Genomic DNA, 16,504 nt, shown 5'->3' with positions numbered 1-16,504 from the left:
GCAACATGACCAACCTTGCTTAAAGACTAGAAAATTCCACTCCCTCCCAGTGAATAGTGATTCCTTCAGCTTTTAGTTCCAAAGGTCTTCAAGAAATAAACAAAAGGAAGGTGACTTTTATTAGGGAAATACTTTATTTCAAAACCTAAAAATTTCACAAGATGAACACTTGCACAAATATTAAAAATATAGAAATTGTTCCTCTGTATTTATAAGTCTGTGAGTTGCATTTTCTTTGGAATTTGCTTCACAGCTTATTTTTTTGTTGAATCCAAGTTAGGCGTGCTTCCTTACAACCATATGGAAACTCTTGAGTTAGCTCACATCTGAAAAATGTAGTTTTCCATAGGACATATTGTATACTGAGTGATTGAATCTAAAATAAATTAAAAAAAAACCAGGATTATTAAAAATAAAATGCAAAAGAAACAGCTGATAAAGCAACAATGTACTTCAGAGCAGTTTCTGGTATAAAGCAGTTTGGTGGAGCTGAGAGAGAAAATAAATGAGAACAGTCAAATGATAATAGTGCAAGCACTTACCATTTACTTAAGTTTTAAAAGGGTGCTGCATTATTGAACTATGTGCTTTTTGTTCTGGTCGACCTTGAGTGAATTAATTGGAGCTGGTACTAATAGCAGAAAGCAGAAACTGTTGCAAACTGGATTGCAACAGTTGAGTGAGAAAGGTTAGAAACACCTTCAGATCTGATTTATTTATTCAAGACAGCAATTTATAGGTGACACTGTTCATACTATTATGCACACAGTTGCTGAGAAAGGGGCAGAGCTTCACAACTCTGTATAATTCCTTTAAAGCATCATATAGAAATACTTTTTTCTGAGATTGGATGATTCATCAAAATGAATTAAAACCCATTAAATGGAGTGTGACCATGCCTCGTGAGCAGGATGTAGTGACTAGAAATCAGACTGCAAAAATGAACTGGGAAATCTGTAAATTGCACAAAAAATTTAGTTTTTTGTTAACATCTGGATATGCAATTTCTTCAGTCCACTGATGGGCTGAAGGTGACCTGTGCAGCTGCAGGGAGCTCATGAGATCTGGGCGTGGGACACACGAATCACGCACTGCTTCAGATCGCTGCATTTGTCCATCTGGAGCACTGCTATTGGAAACTTCTGTTTTGTCCTGCACAAACCTCTGGTTTCATTACCAGCTCACTTTTCTTTTGCACACTTGCTCTCTAAGTCTTCCTGGAAACTGGAGAAAAGTACAATAAACAATGCCACCTTCTTAAGTCTCCCTTATCAATCTTCACAATTTTGTCTTATACTTTAAGTAAGTATGACATAAAATGTGCATTCAGATGATAATTTTTCCCTTATGGCTCACTTTTCCTTTCTTCTTTAATGGTATTTTCATTCAGGTTTTAAGTCATTATGATCTGACAGTAGTTGAGGTCAAGAGATTAGGACTTGCTTGGCTATTCCCATATAACATCAACTCCTGTAGTACATTTATTGCTAGGGTATGAGTGAGATATTTTCTGGAGCAGTTTGACAGAGCATATGACATAAATTAAAGCTTTTTTTTTTCTAAACAAGATCTCTTTTTGGGAAATACTCTTGCTGAAAATAAGAGTCTGTCAGAATGGGTGGCAAATGAGTTGGAAAAATGATAAACTAAGAACTCAGAAACTTAACAGCAGGTGTTAAAAAGAAACTTTTTGCAAGTAAAATGGAGACTGCAAAAATTGTCTTTCATACAACACAGCATTCAGGAAAATTTATCAGAGGGTGCCAGTCACTATATTTCAGTATTACTATGCCAATTTATACCAGTTAAAACTGCATCTAAAGTTGAAATAAGTGCTGTTTTAGAAAGCAATTCTCATGTAAGCATTTTCCCATAATTTAGTTTGTTCTAAGTGAAACCATCATACAAAAGATACATTTGAAGGTATTTGGATGATATTTGTTCTAAGAAAAATTAAAATGGTGAGTACCAGGACCATCATAAAACCCTCTTAGCTGTAAGAGAAAGATCTCACCATAGAGACAACTTTCCTGAAAATCCAGCTTGGTTCCATTTTCATACTTTCATAACCTCAGTTTAGTGAAATACATTTGATAACTTTTAAAATACATATTCTCAATATTTTATATAAGTTGAAATTTGGTGTCTTACCTAATATCCATTTTTCTGATAAAGATATTATTTCCTGGTACTTCTTTCCTGGTTTTCTTCCTATACAGATTTTTGCCTGACGTAAGGCTTTACATATTTTCCCTCCTGCCAGCTGTATAAGTTCAATCAGCTTTTTGCAGGGGGGCTGACTGGTAGGAGATACAAACATGACAGGCTGGTTTGAAAAGAGATTCTGCTGGTATTTTCCTGTTGAGAGATGACGCTGAAGCCTGCAGATCTGTATTTGAGGAAACAAGAAAATTAATTAACCAATGTGTTACATTTCCACTCAAAGTAAAACTAATCCTTGTTTTTCATAATTCAGAAAAAAAAAAGAAATATATTAGTATGAACTTTATTTTTTCAGGTGTATCATAAATTCTTGGGTAAAATATTTGAAGAATTTGCTCTACTTGATCAATACATTTCCCAAACCAGATTTTGAGATTGTTTTATTTTATATGAAAATATTTTATTTCCTATTTATATGACAATTTACATATGAAACTTCTTAAAGCACTTGACAATATTATTTTTCACCATAGTCTTACATTCTTACATTTATAACACTTGCCATGCCACAGAAATCTTAAAGGATATTATAAATTATTATAGTCTTGCAGCACAAACTGTGATAGCCTTTATAATACGTAATGCTTCTCGGTTTGTATTGAAGAGTTTAGAAACATATCTAACTCTGAGTTTAAACTACTTTAGGACCTCTTTTTCCCTTCTGTGCTCCACAGAAAAAAACTATATTTTTGCTCAGATGTATGAAGTAACACAAAAGTACCAGCACTCAGAGTGAAACATTTACTGTAAACCCTTCTGTGTCCACAAAACCATGAGAAGTTCTCTGTGAATGCTGTGCAACTTGTAACATTTGATCATTATAGCAAAAACCTGCTTGATCCATATAAGACAAATTTTATTCTCAGCATATACCTGGCAGAACAGTGTTGCAGCAATTAAAGCCATTTCTTTTAGCTGTAATATGCACAAAAGTAGTGCATACAGCAAGTGTACACAGCATGGTATGCAAAATTAAGTTTTCATATCAAACTTTAAAAAAAAAAGATTGTATATCTCAGTGTGAGGCTGCCACTGATCTGCCAGAGCAATGTAGGTTACAGCTCTGAATTTGTATTGCTTGTCAAAGTTTAGAAAATTTACAATGAGACTGGAGTTAATTGCAAGATGAGAATAAAAAGAAATGTTTTATATTATGTGGTGCTTGGAATTTTTTATACAAATGACGACATGAGCATGGAGGCAAGGTCATTTTTCATATATCTGGTTTATGAGACATCTGAATATGAGACTGTAGCATGTGAGAAGGTGTGACTGGAACAGTGGAAAAAATTAGCTGTTGAGTGGATTCTTTCCATTCAACACATAAACATGCTGGGAAACTATAGGCACTTAAGAATCTAATGTGATAATGTATGTGCTTTGCAGATGTGCAGCCAATGTAAGAATCTCTACCTGATTTGCAGGGGTTTATAAATTCAAATGGTTCTATGGCATGTTCACAGATAAAAGTTCAAGTGAATTGCCTTAGCACTTCTGAACAATGAGCTGGAGGAAGATTCTGCAAAGCCTGAAACCCATGGTAACATGAGGCTTCAGCTCACTGGCTCTGTGTCACTGGCCTCTGCTGTTCTGGGGCATGTCAATCCATGCCAACCTGAATTTTGAGATCTCCTCCATCAATAAATAATTCAGCTTTCTCAGATTGCTAATTCCTTGGTTGCTTTCCTGAGAATAAAATTAGGTTGAGTCTTTGCTCTCTGAATTCACTAAGGTATAAGGACAGTGAATGCTATGGGTGAACCAGACCAAAAAGACTCAATTACAAGGTAAGAAATACCCTATATTTTCTATTCCTTTGTAAACTTAGGTTTAGGAATGGCATAGCACACCTAATCCTGTCTCATAGCTGCTAAGTAATTTTGTTGATCACAATATCGTTGCAGTTGTATTGCAAACTTTGGAGGACCCAAACTTATTTAATATATCTGATGGCCCTTCCTGTACCCGATGCCTTGCACTCTGGATTTGGACTCAGTGAAGTATTGCCTACCTCCATCTGAGCAGAACACTCTTCTAGGAGTGCCTGTCTGCTGGGCATCTTGGTGTCAACAAAACCAGAAAATTAATAATTGTACTGTTTTAATACATGGTATCAGATTTGGGATTCTCCAAGAGTACCGTTTGTGATGGGTCTTGTGAGGCTTAGAGGCCATGATCTCTGTCTTAAAAGGAGACTAGGTCAGGAACAAAAGCCACTTTGCAATCTGTGATGTACAGAGCAGTGTGATTTTGGCATTACCAGGATTGCAATCATTAATCTTCATTAAAAAACAGTGCTATCGTGAAACTATGAAAGTGCTTGTTGTAAGAGCTTTCAACAAATTAAAGTATGCACTATAGTGAAAAACAACAATCTCTTTATATCAACCTCATAACAGCCTCATGACAAATGCAATGCCATCTTAGTTCATCTGACACAGAGCTCTCTGGAATATTGGCACAAATCAGATGCAACTGATAGAAAAAATACAATTCCAAAGAGGATATAGTACTAGTTTATCTACAATAGACTAGATTAAACTAAAAAAGACAAAAGTCACACTGGTTTTGTCAACCTGAAACTCTAAGATTTTACAGATAAAAATTATTATTAGAATCAATAAGTTTTTATCTAAAGAAGGCAGTAGGACTTGTGTTAGATAGAAGACACCAAATATAAATTGTTGCAATATGCTATTTTCTGCATATTTTAGGGAATATTATTTAAAAGGACTAATTGTATTCCTGCTTCCTAAAAAATTTCCCCTGAAAGCATTTATTTGCTGCCATTAATGAAAACTTCTTTATATGATACATCTTCCTATAGAAACAGCTGTTGGATGAAATTAATATTGAAGCAAATGTGTACATAGCTAATCATAAAATTGGGAAACCCAAGTTTTAAGGACCTAACAGCACTCACCTCAGCTCATGTGCACAATTAGCATGCTTTATTTATGCATTCAGTACATAGTAGGAGCACCCAGAGGAGGGAAATGCTGCTGAGCTATAGAGCTGGTTTTCTTAAACTGCACTTACAATTCCATCTGGGTTCATTGCCAGTGCATTTGAGAGGAGGACAGGCTAAGAACACAGCACATCCCAGTGGCAGCATCAAAGGAAGGGTTCAACATGGACTGTCCCCTCTGCATTCCCTTTGTCTGGGGCAACACCACCACATTTCCAATCAGCTGTGCCTGGATTTGCTCAAGCACACTGGATCCCCTCACAGGCCACAGAGAGGCAAAAGCCCCCAACGTTTACATTCAGAGCTCAGAGAGGAGTCTGGAAGGTTGGAAGGTTGACTTTGCCTGCTGGCCCCTGGCCTGGAAGCTGCACTGCTGGCCAGCTGCTGAAGGGCAGCCAGCTGACCACACAGGCTTTGGCCGGGGCACCAGAGGGCACAATCAAGCTCTTAGCCCTGAATTGACTCAGCTGCCTTTGCAACATCAAAGCCTTTGTGGCACTCCAGGGGTGCTCCCAGTCCTTTGAAACCATACCCATTTCATGCAAACTTTTACAAATAAATATATAATTCCTTAGCAGAGACCAAGCCTGGGAAAATATCAGGTCCCAAAAGCAACTATTTCCACAAATTGTGGATCTATAAGTCAGTAGTTATGGTTGCAGTTGTGTTAGTGCCTATTAGACAGCACAGATTTTCATTTCCAATAATATTCTTTAGCAGATGAACACTAAAACAAAGTGTTATTGGCTCATCTATTTAATCTTTCTGGTAAAGACTCTAACCATGAACCTCATCCTTTCATAGCTGGATGAATGGCAGGAAGACACCTTTTACATGCATACTTTTCTCATAAATGTACCATTAATGTAGTTGTTTGTTTGAACCTAAGTTTTCAATGGGAAAAAAATACTGCTGACAGAAGGAAAACTTAAGGAGAATGTATTACAAAAAAATAAAGTCTTTCTTTGCTATGAAGTAAAAAATCACAAAAAAATTTCACCAACTATTGTCCCACCTGTGACTCATTTTCAATTCTCCCAAGCCAAAAGAGCATATAATATAAAATCTCCTAAACTTAGTAGTTTTGTCTAGGACTGTATGAGGATACCTCCTGCTGGGCAAGGTGCCAGAACCAACACAAAGCTCCACAAACTCCATAGGAGACAGCTATCAAGTGCTACAAAGGTATTATCTCTGAATAATAGCTGAATTCATGTAATATGTAAGAAAATAAATATTTTGAATGCACACTGAAATTTTTAAGCAATAAAACTGATAATTTACTATATATAGCAATTTTCAGTGTCCAATTTTCAGAAAATAGTACATGAAGAAATGTGCAGTCTGAATTGCTATTAGAATAATAATATTTTACAAAAAATGAAATTGAGTATGGTTATGATTTATTAAAATCAACAAAAATTGTATTTGTAGCCTAGAATTTATAATGTGGAGTATGGATCCTTAAAAAAATATACATAATGTAGCCATCTTTAATGATTACACACGTCTGAAAATTTGTGCATGCACTGTACAATCAATGTATGCATTATTAATCTTCATTCTTGATTTCAGTTATTGACTAAGCACTAATAAATCTAAAAAAACCCTTATGATTTATTTTATAATTAATATTCAAGCAATTAATATAGTATTTATGAGAACATGGAAAGCTGTAATGTCTTGGCTATTGTTACTTGCAAAAATAATTAATAAATTCTACTAAATACAAACAGCAAAAAATAAAATTGCAGACACAAGTTTTAAGAGAGAAGATTGTATATTTTATGGTTTATATCTGTCCAAAGACTAAGTATTATTTCATTTGAAATTGATGATCAAAATTTATTTATTGCTCATTTTCAGTAAAAATAGAACTGACTGTTGAAGTGTTAAGGATTACTTCACTATTCTGCAAATACTAAATGACAAAACCCTTACAAAATGGATGAACACCAAACCCCACAAACTTTATGCTTTGATAATGTACAAATTTAACAATAAAAGACAAATAAAATAGCATATTAATTTAATATAGTCTACTGATGTTGCTGGGGAAACATTAAGCTCTAAGATTTTAATATTCACATTATTTCAGTATGGATCAATATGCTGTCTAAGTAATGTTCACATTTTTGTTGCTGTAATTCTTTATGAAGCCCTTGTGAGGAACAAAATCAAAATTATATTCCTGTTAGGAATCATTAAACTTGCATGGTGACATGCATTTTCAGACTGTCATTTAGTAAAAATTTAAAAGAAAAACACATATGTGGAGCCCCACGTATATAGAGATCAAGGGCTTACATCCACACAAGTGAACCATCAGCCTGCTTCTGATGAAAAGGAGAATATTGCAGTGGGCAGACTTCTGAAAGCACAGTTATCCTGCAGTGAGGAATTTGCAGAATCTGCAGGACCCTACAGGGATCAAGGAGTGATTCGTGTTAACAATGCAGTACTGCTGCAAGAAAAAGAAGAAATGCTTTCTTTTTCATCTTTCTAAATATTAGGTTTAATAGGATAGAAGCAACTAATCAAATAGCAGCTCTATTTTTGTAGGAAAAACATGTGCCATACATTTTTAACTGAAATTAAAAGCCTATCATTTTAGTTTGTTGGGTTTTTAAAATTATTTTAGCACTTGGCTGAGTTTTTTTAACATGTTGGGAATACTAAAATACAAATAGTATTCTCTAAAAGCTTTAAAAATTACATTGAAATGCTGCACTAGATAAATAAATTAGTGATGTCTGGCATGAAAAAAGCATGTTAGGACCTGGAAACAACTTCCTTCAGCAAGCAGTTTCACAAAAAAATAGATCCTCAGCTTTCAAGGATGTTGTGTCAGTTAATGGAACACAACACTGATGCAGGGCCCCAACTTGTTCTGGATGTACTGCCATCCTTTCATCTCATCAGCACCCAGAACCTCAGTCCACCCTTGGGCATGACATTGCTAGTGATGTTTTTCATCCTCAGAGCAAAACTCAACTTGAAACATTCATGCAATTGAAATCAATTACAAATATGGCATCTTTATCTCTTAGTGTTTATTGAAACAATGCTTTCTCATTGGTTATTGATATCCTTTGGCTGAAACAGAAGCTCCCTGTCTGTCAAGACTTCAGACAGTCAGAAGTGAGAACATTTTGAATGCTTGATAAGGCTACATCAGCCCCCAGCACACACACACACACACACATGGAGATTGTGTACAGGCAAACAGACCCTATGTTTCGGCAGTAGAAAACCCAGTGCTCTGAGCCAGGAGCCAGAGGTGGAAGAGGATAGAGTAGAAAATTTGGTCTAGAAAAAAGAAAGTTTCAATGTCTGGTCTTGGAAAATAAAAAGGAAAATAAAAGGAGAAATGGCATACAGTTAAAACTGTATTATCTGAAAAGTTATTCAAAACAGTTTCTTCCCCTCCTCTGAGACTCCTTCACATAAGAGTTTCCTGGCCAAGGCAAAGGCAAAAGCAAGAACACTTGAATCCAGACAATTCAGCTGATATTGTTTCTTTCTACTGTGTTTTGGCAGACAACTGTGCTTCTCTCAAATCCCACAGACTGATAAGAAAAGTTAATTTCACCAATTTATACTCTGAAAGACTGAGTCCCAGTGGGAATACTGTATGAAAATGTTTGGCAAATAAATCTACTGTTTGGCGGATATTCAAAATTATACTGGAAGATGTCTGAACCTTTTTTTTCCGGCATAGCAAATTTTTGCAGGAAAAGAAAAAATAACTTATTTTTAGTTTAATTTCCTTGTTTTCCAGAGATAGAACTATTTTTAAAAACTACATAATTCAATGTAATCAACTATAGATTAGTAAAAAACAAATCAGGGTAAAACATTGTCTTTTCCCTTTTGAGAATAACTATGACTTGCAAATCAAGCAGCTGTATTATCAATATATATATAATTTAAAAACACTCTGATAAGATTGTAAGATAGGATCACTTTAACTACTTGCTTAGAACTTCAAAATATTCTTAAATAAATTTGCATTTGGTTTCAACACAAACTAAGTATTTTTAAAATTAAAAAGTCCTTTAATTACAAATTAGCTAACTAAGAAATGATTTTTCAGGACTAGAAATTTAAACTTTTCTTCTGAAATACCTCAAAACTTGTCCTTCTTCCATTTCATCTTATTTCAAGAGAACTCAAGTGACTACCAGGCAATGGTAAGAATGCAAATTGCAATTGCAAATTTAAATCAAAATTCTGCAAATTATAATTGGGAAGGGTTTTCCTCACCAGATTATCGATAAACAGCCCTGTTTCATGCCCCATGCCAAAATGGTGTATGAGTGTGGCACACACACCTCTGAGCCATGCACCACTGACATACCATGAGGGTTACATGAACTACTTGTGACAAGTCCTCAAGAATCCCTGTAAAATTTAAAGACAGAAATCTTCCACCTCCATACACAATCTAGTCCAATGCTTATCTTCTCTCACAGTTAGAAAGCTTTCCTTAATTATACAACCTAAATTGCCTCTGATGCATTTTCAGCCCATTATTTGTTGTCCTAGTGCCAAGGGACATGGAGAACAATTTCTTGTTTTCCTCTTTGCAACAACCTTTAAATATTTGAAGGCAGTTATCATGTCTCCACTCGGTTGTCTCTAGACTAAACAAACACAGTTCTTTCAGTCTTTGCACTGGGGTCATATTTTGTAGACCTCTGATAATTTTGTTACTCTCCCCTGGATTTTTGCCAATGGATCCCACATCTTTCCTGAAGTGCAGTGCCCAAAACTAGACATGGTATTCCAGCTCAGGCCCCACCACTGCTCTCTGCACACTGCAAACAATTAATGTGTTTTATGCTTAGCATTCCTGTTAACACATCCTTGAATGCCTGCTTCTTTTATCAGAGTACGACAGAGGTTACATGTATTGGTTCAGATCCTCTAAAATGTTGAGTTGCTCTTTGGGCAGAAGAGAGAGACTATTGCATTGTCACTCTGCAGGTGATTATTTCTCTGCCTTTGCAGTCATCTTTGCTGAACTCCATCATACTTACTTCTGACCATTTCTTCTATCTCTCAAGGTTAATTCCAGGCTGTTGTAGCTTAGCCCTGGTGGCAGCTAAGCACCACAGAGCCACTTGTTTCCCGTTCTGCGGGATGGTGGGGTGGGAGGGAGGAAATTCGCAAGGGTGAAAGTGAGAAAACTCATGAGGTGAGATGAAGACAGTTTAGTAATTAAAGAACTGACAGAGTGAATCTCCTGTTCTACTAACTTTAGGTCATGATTAATCAGACTTTATAGCCTGGTGGCTTAGTACAAGCCTAGATAACAACTACAGTATATGGATGGAACAGTTGTACAATTTATGACAATGGTTCCCACATATGCTGGTATGGTGGCTTCATTATGTTTATGACAAAGAGGTCATGTGATCATTTATGGATCTTCTGTGCAGGAGATCTAAGTAAGCAATGTTGAATCTACCATTTTATATCTGGTATTATTGGTAGGACTCTCCACCTAACACAGTTTGTAGATGCATACAAGTCCATTTGTCTCAAAAACACAAAGCAAGCAAAATAAGAACAGAAAGTTTGTTCCCTTAATTCAACTGACAGTTGAACAAAGGCAGTTGAGACCATATGAAAACCAAGAAAATCTTAACCTCCAAATAATTTGATTTAGACAACCAGTCATGACTTTAAAAGCTATGTATTATGTAGATGGACTTGTTTTTCCTCACAGCTGACAAAGATCTATTCTTGATGGATCTATCCTCACAGGACCCTTGGTGAACAGATACTTACATTTTTACTGGTCTAGTTTAATGCAAATTTGAAATGAATCTGTTAGTCATTCCCATGGAGTGTACTTTTAATTCCCACTGTGGAGCAGCCATTGTGGCACACTGTACTCCATTTGGATGGAATACGCTCAGAAGATGGGCTCAGTTCAGGGGGCAGGCTGGAATGAGCCCAGAGCCTGAAGTGTGTGTGGTGTGCATGGTGCTCTTATCACTCACTCCTCACACACTTTGCAGATCCCTTTCCAGTTGTCTGGATCACTGACTCCTAGACACAGGCATCAGAGAGCATGGAGTCACTTCTGGCAGATGTAATGGGGTAGTGATATAGGAATAGGATGCTTCTTTCAAATGGATTTATTAACTGCACAAAAATAAGGACCTCAGCTAAATGTAGGCTGTCTTTTAATAGCTGCAACTTGCCCATATTGGTATCTCATAGTTCATTCTTATATAGCAACAGAACGACGAAGATTAGTTGCACTTTGGCATTTATTCCCTCGTATTGCAACTATTTACCCATATTTCATATAAAGTCTCCTCGAGGTTTACAGAAATCTCCCAACCCACATAAGGCAAATTGTTTGTTGGGTTTTTGTTTCAAGAAAACCAGTGCATGAGACTAGTATGTTATTAATTTCAGCAGAGTACCTTAAGGAATGAAGTATTAATGAAGTTAATAGCAATGTTTAATCATATGAGAGTAAAGACTCGCATTTTCACAGACTGAAAGAATACATTTCCAGATAACTATATTTCAGTGATGAAAGACCACACTGAAACAGAAATTCCATGAGCTAATAACATGCTGCACTTAATGGAGAGCAACTTGATACTCCCCATGGTTAAATACTACAAATGATGAAGACACAAGGCATGGAAGCATGGAAGTCCAGTATTTGCATTAAAGAAAAAAATTCAAAATTATAAGATCATTACAACTACCTTAGGCTTTTCAGACATTGGATCAGTTTGGACAGTCTAATTTTTTTTTTTTTTTAATCAGCAGAGGATATTGTGCAGTGAGTTTCAAGAATGACATTTGTTTTGCTGGCTTAGGGAAGTGGGGAATCCTTCCATTTGCCTTTAACAGTAAATGATAAATCCAGTGCTGTCAACAGATTTGCTATACCTGGCAATGTGCAGATGAATAATGCTTTGATAAATAAAAGAGTTTTCTATTCCAGTAATAACAAAGTGAGCAATCTTGTTGAAAGGAGAAGCCTGGCAAATGTGAAGGGTTACACAGATGTTCCCAAATGGCTCATTCCCCAAACAGTTGTATGAACCCATAATAAATGCAATCTCAACATTTAAAATAATTGCTAGTTTTATCTTTAAAATATGAAAATGTGAATCCTTTTGCTGTGTCTCAGCAGACTGAATTGTTTTACAAGAAGACAGAACACATTCTTCTCTCTACTCTTCAGTTTTAGCTGAATGCCATTGCAACGCCCAGCAGTAACTCAGTGTGTGCCAAACATGAATATTTTTAAGCGTCATTTGAGTTTTAGAGGCTACAGTAAGTGATGGGAACACGGTCGTCTTGGGAATCTACAAATAACTTTAAAAAAGCTCATAAATCTGGCTTTCATGTTTAGGTTTTCAACAGCTTTATGAAATATGTCAAAGCTTGAACACAGTGAGTTAGTTTTCCTTCATATTTCTGAGGATTGACTTCTCAATCTTTTTTGATATGCTGCAGAGAAACAAATAAAAAAGGACTTGGCTTAAAAAACTTAGGCATCAGCAAATTAGATTTTTTTAAAGTTGCTTTCTTATTTTAATTTTTTGTGTATCAACAGAGGAAAAACAGTAGGACAGCCTAAAGTATTCCCTCATCAAAACAACCACAAAACGTTTCTGTCTAGCACACAATATATTACAACATACCAAACAAAATATTAACAAAAATGCGATGTATAATTAAAAGATATTTTTTCTTAAATTGTATAAAAAAGATGCATCATAATGACTAAGCACAACAGAAACTTGGAGAGCTGCATTCAGAAGTCCCATGCAAACTCTCTACTTACATGGAAACACATGCACTCCAATGATAATTAGCAGGGAATTCTTGGTTTTTAAAATATGAACTAAAGGGTCAGTTGAAATTACATCAAAATTCAACAGCAAAAACCTTTAAAATTGTCTGAGAATCACAAAAATGAGCCCACTCAAAGAGATTACCTGGCATTACACATGGTGCAACTGCTGTGGAATGCTGCCCACTGCAAAACTTGACCTGATTTGGGCTGCTTTCAGAAACTCCCAAAAGAACTGCTATCATGATTACCTCTATAACTTCCCTAAGTAGTACTCCTTGGCAGGAATACTTCTTTATGTGTAATAACATCTCCACTTAATCTATGTCACAAATTGGAAGATCCCATAGGAAGAATAGAAAGCAGAGACATTTAATCCTCCAGCACTAAAAGTAGCAAGTGGAGTTGCCAGCACACACAGAGCAAAAAAACCCCCTACATGTTCAAATATTTGACCAGGTGGTTTTTATCAATTATGTTTTAAAATTATCATTGCTCAAGAAATGTTTTTTAGAGAAGACCACTTTCTTCATAGGTGCTAAACAAAAACATGACAAATGATTTCTATTTGAAGATTATTTTAATGAATTTTTGTACTTTTTAGCATGACAATAATGTAAGAACTGTGACTATATTGTGACAGGAAGCTGGGACTATCTTCTGTATAATTGAGGAAGAAATATTTATGTTGTGAATACAGAGTAAGTTTAAAGCTATGATAGTTGGTAGGACAATGGCTGAGTACCTGACACTAAATTTATTGTCTTTGCTCTTATTTCTCAAGTTAAGGATAAGCATTTGAAAAGGATTTGTTTTAATAAAATGAAAAAAATGAATTCACAAACCACAGTTGTAAGCTGTGCATGGTAACAAATGCAGTACCTGTTTAAGGTAACCAATTCCAGTACCTGTTTAAGGAATTGGCACTTGTGAACTTGTGAGCTAATACACCAAACACATTTGCAGCAGATCACCCCACTGTTTTCTTCTCAAGAGTCTACAGGAGGCAGAGCAGACACTGTCTCACTAACCTGATCAAATCCTGGAGGAAAAGAAGTCTAACATCTTGTTGCTGCAAATAAGAAGCTTGAAACATAAACCTTATTTGGAATACAATCTTATTCCTGATTAGGATTTCAGATGCATTTGGGATTTTGACATGTAATAACATTTCTGCTTTTTTTCCTTTTTTTTATTACTTATTTCTGATTTAACTTTTTTCAGTGACAAAGATAATGGAACAATATTAATTTGACTTATCTGATATTTGCATTTGCTCTTGCAGGAACTGTCTTAATGAAGATAAAAGCATAACACTAAAGGTGAAGCTATTGAAGTGCTAATCTGAAGTGGCAATCTCTAATCAATTCACAAGAAAGTCCACAAGTTTACTGAAAATCTAATGGTGATGTTCTAAAAACCTTAAAAAAAAAAAGAAATATTCTTGTAAATTCCATATGGAATTTGGGTTTGTTTTAAATTTGAGCTTGCAGTTATGCAGTTATGACGCAGTTAAATACAGAGAACTAGGCAGACTTGTTATGGTAGTGGACTTTCAGTGACTTCTCATGCTAGCTGGGCAAAGTTTGTAGGGTCAAACTCCTGACCCTGTCCTCCTTTCTGAGTTCCTTTCCTATATTCCTGCTATTCTTTGTTTAAGAATGGTGCAGGATTGAGGGTCTACCACCTTCTAGCCTATCTGGATTTTACCTGAAGTGGTCTTGCTTTAGTGAAAGCAAAAAGCCTTTTTGAGAGGCTGTCATTGCATAGGAAAGCAGTTGCAACTTGAAAACCAAAGAATACTCAGCAAGTACTGTCCATAAAATATGAGCAACTGGGATTTGTGCTTAAATGCAAGATAAATGTCCTGAAGCACAAACAGTCACAGTCTTCAAGCAAAAGCAGTAGTTATTTTCTAGTCACAAATCTGGATATCTTAGATAAAATACTAATGCTCAATAATGCTCAATGCTTTGATAAAATGCAAATGCTCAATGCTTCTCTCCTGCATACTAGTTTTCTAGTAAATGTATGTAAATAAATATTTATCATATCTGGCTCTGCCCCAATCCATAATTCCCACTAAAATCCATGGGAATAAGGTGGGTTTATCGGGAATACAGCTTTAGTCCTATAATTATGCAAACTCTCATGAAGGTAACTGCCTGCACACATACTATACTAAAGTATATACACTAAGAGAATGAAGAAAAAGAATACTATCTAGCTAGTCCTGCATAAGGGAAAAAGTTTAAAAATGTCCTGCACACTCACTGGATCATGTGTGTATTTTTATTTTAAAATTCTATTAAATTTAAAATTGAGGAGCTAGCATCGCAGTTCTAATGCTACCCATGGAATATTTTTTTAAATGACATTACTGATTAAGGTGTAATGCATTTGTCCTTATGCTGTGGACAGATACTGGGAGAGCCATAAAGCCATCATTGCTCAGACTGTTAATGGAGGCAAGAACTACTGCACAACACTGCAATACTCCTGGGGTTAAACAGAGAAATAGTAATGATGTGATTTGGAGGGAATGCAATTAATCCTTCTTATTAAAGAGAGGCCAGTGTCCTACAGACTTAGAAGGGAGGGGGAAGCTAAGTCTTCTCCTGAAACTCCAAAGTGGTTTTTAATGAATTCACAGCTAAACAAAACTACATGGCATTGTCATGCTCTTCTCTGCTATAGAATAGAGAATGTTATATAACATTCTCTGTTATATATTACAAACAAATATGACAGTTAAAAATTAAGTAATTCCATACTAAACTTAAAACACTAGTTTTATCAATTACAACTTTATCATCTCCAGTTTGAAATAAAGCTGAAATCAGGTATGAGATGGCTAGAGAAGGAAAAATCAAAATACTTTGACTAGGCAAGTTTTATATTATTTTATAAATAAAAGGAATACACCAGGTTTTTTATGTTCATTAAAAGCTGAATATATTCACTGGGACACACTTTGGTAGTGCCAGCATGATACAGTCACAAAGCATGCACATCAGGGTGACAGCTAAAAAGCAACAGAGAGCTTTGCACATAATCTAAAACTAAATCTGTATGTAATTTCCTTCCCTTTGTTAATTGAAGATTAAAACTAAATCAAGGGGAAGCCTTCTATGAGGCTACTTCCAACAACAGATGACTCAACTAGCACCTGAGAATTTGTTGTGCTTGTGTGTACTGAGGTTCTGAACTTCCTGTTTCAATAAAATACCAAACAAGTTGTGTTTCCTTTACAAATAAGCTATTACATCAAACCCTGTTCCTATAATTTCAGTTTTTGTCCTCATTCCAACATTTTCTTTGGCAAATGTAGAAACATTCTAATTAAAGAGAGGAGAAAAACAAGCATCATTCATCATGGTAAGAATGAATGCTCGAGAGAACATCCTTACTGGTTACTTGTTCATTCACTTTAATTTGGCTTTTTAAGTGCACTTAATTATGGCATGCAGTTTTCT

The 16,504-nt window shown here is 35.6% G+C and overlaps 1 protein-coding gene across 1 annotated transcript in view; it reads right to left on the bottom strand.

Annotated features, from left to right (window-relative positions):
- Positions 1-320: 320 nt before the first annotated feature.
- The window catches only part of MCPH1 (microcephalin 1), a 118,107-nt gene continuing 101,923 nt past the window's right edge, over positions 321-16,504 (bottom strand). Inside the window, exons 13-14 of the mRNA XM_054280557.1 lie at positions 2,152-2,389; positions 321-376 (exon numbers count right to left, since the gene is read on the bottom strand). Of these exons, the coding sequence (XP_054136532.1) occupies positions 321-376; positions 2,152-2,389 (294 nt within the window). The remainder of the gene's footprint in view (positions 377-2,151; positions 2,390-16,504) is intronic.

This window comes from Melozone crissalis, unplaced genomic scaffold (genome assembly GCF_028551555.1).
Source record: "Melozone crissalis strain CALT ecotype California unplaced genomic scaffold, PUWL_Pcris_2 ptg000027l_1, whole genome shotgun sequence".
In the NCBI taxonomy this organism is placed as follows: Eukaryota; Metazoa; Chordata; class Aves; order Passeriformes; family Passerellidae; genus Melozone; species Melozone crissalis.
This window is presented reverse-complemented; position numbering and strand designations above follow the sequence as displayed.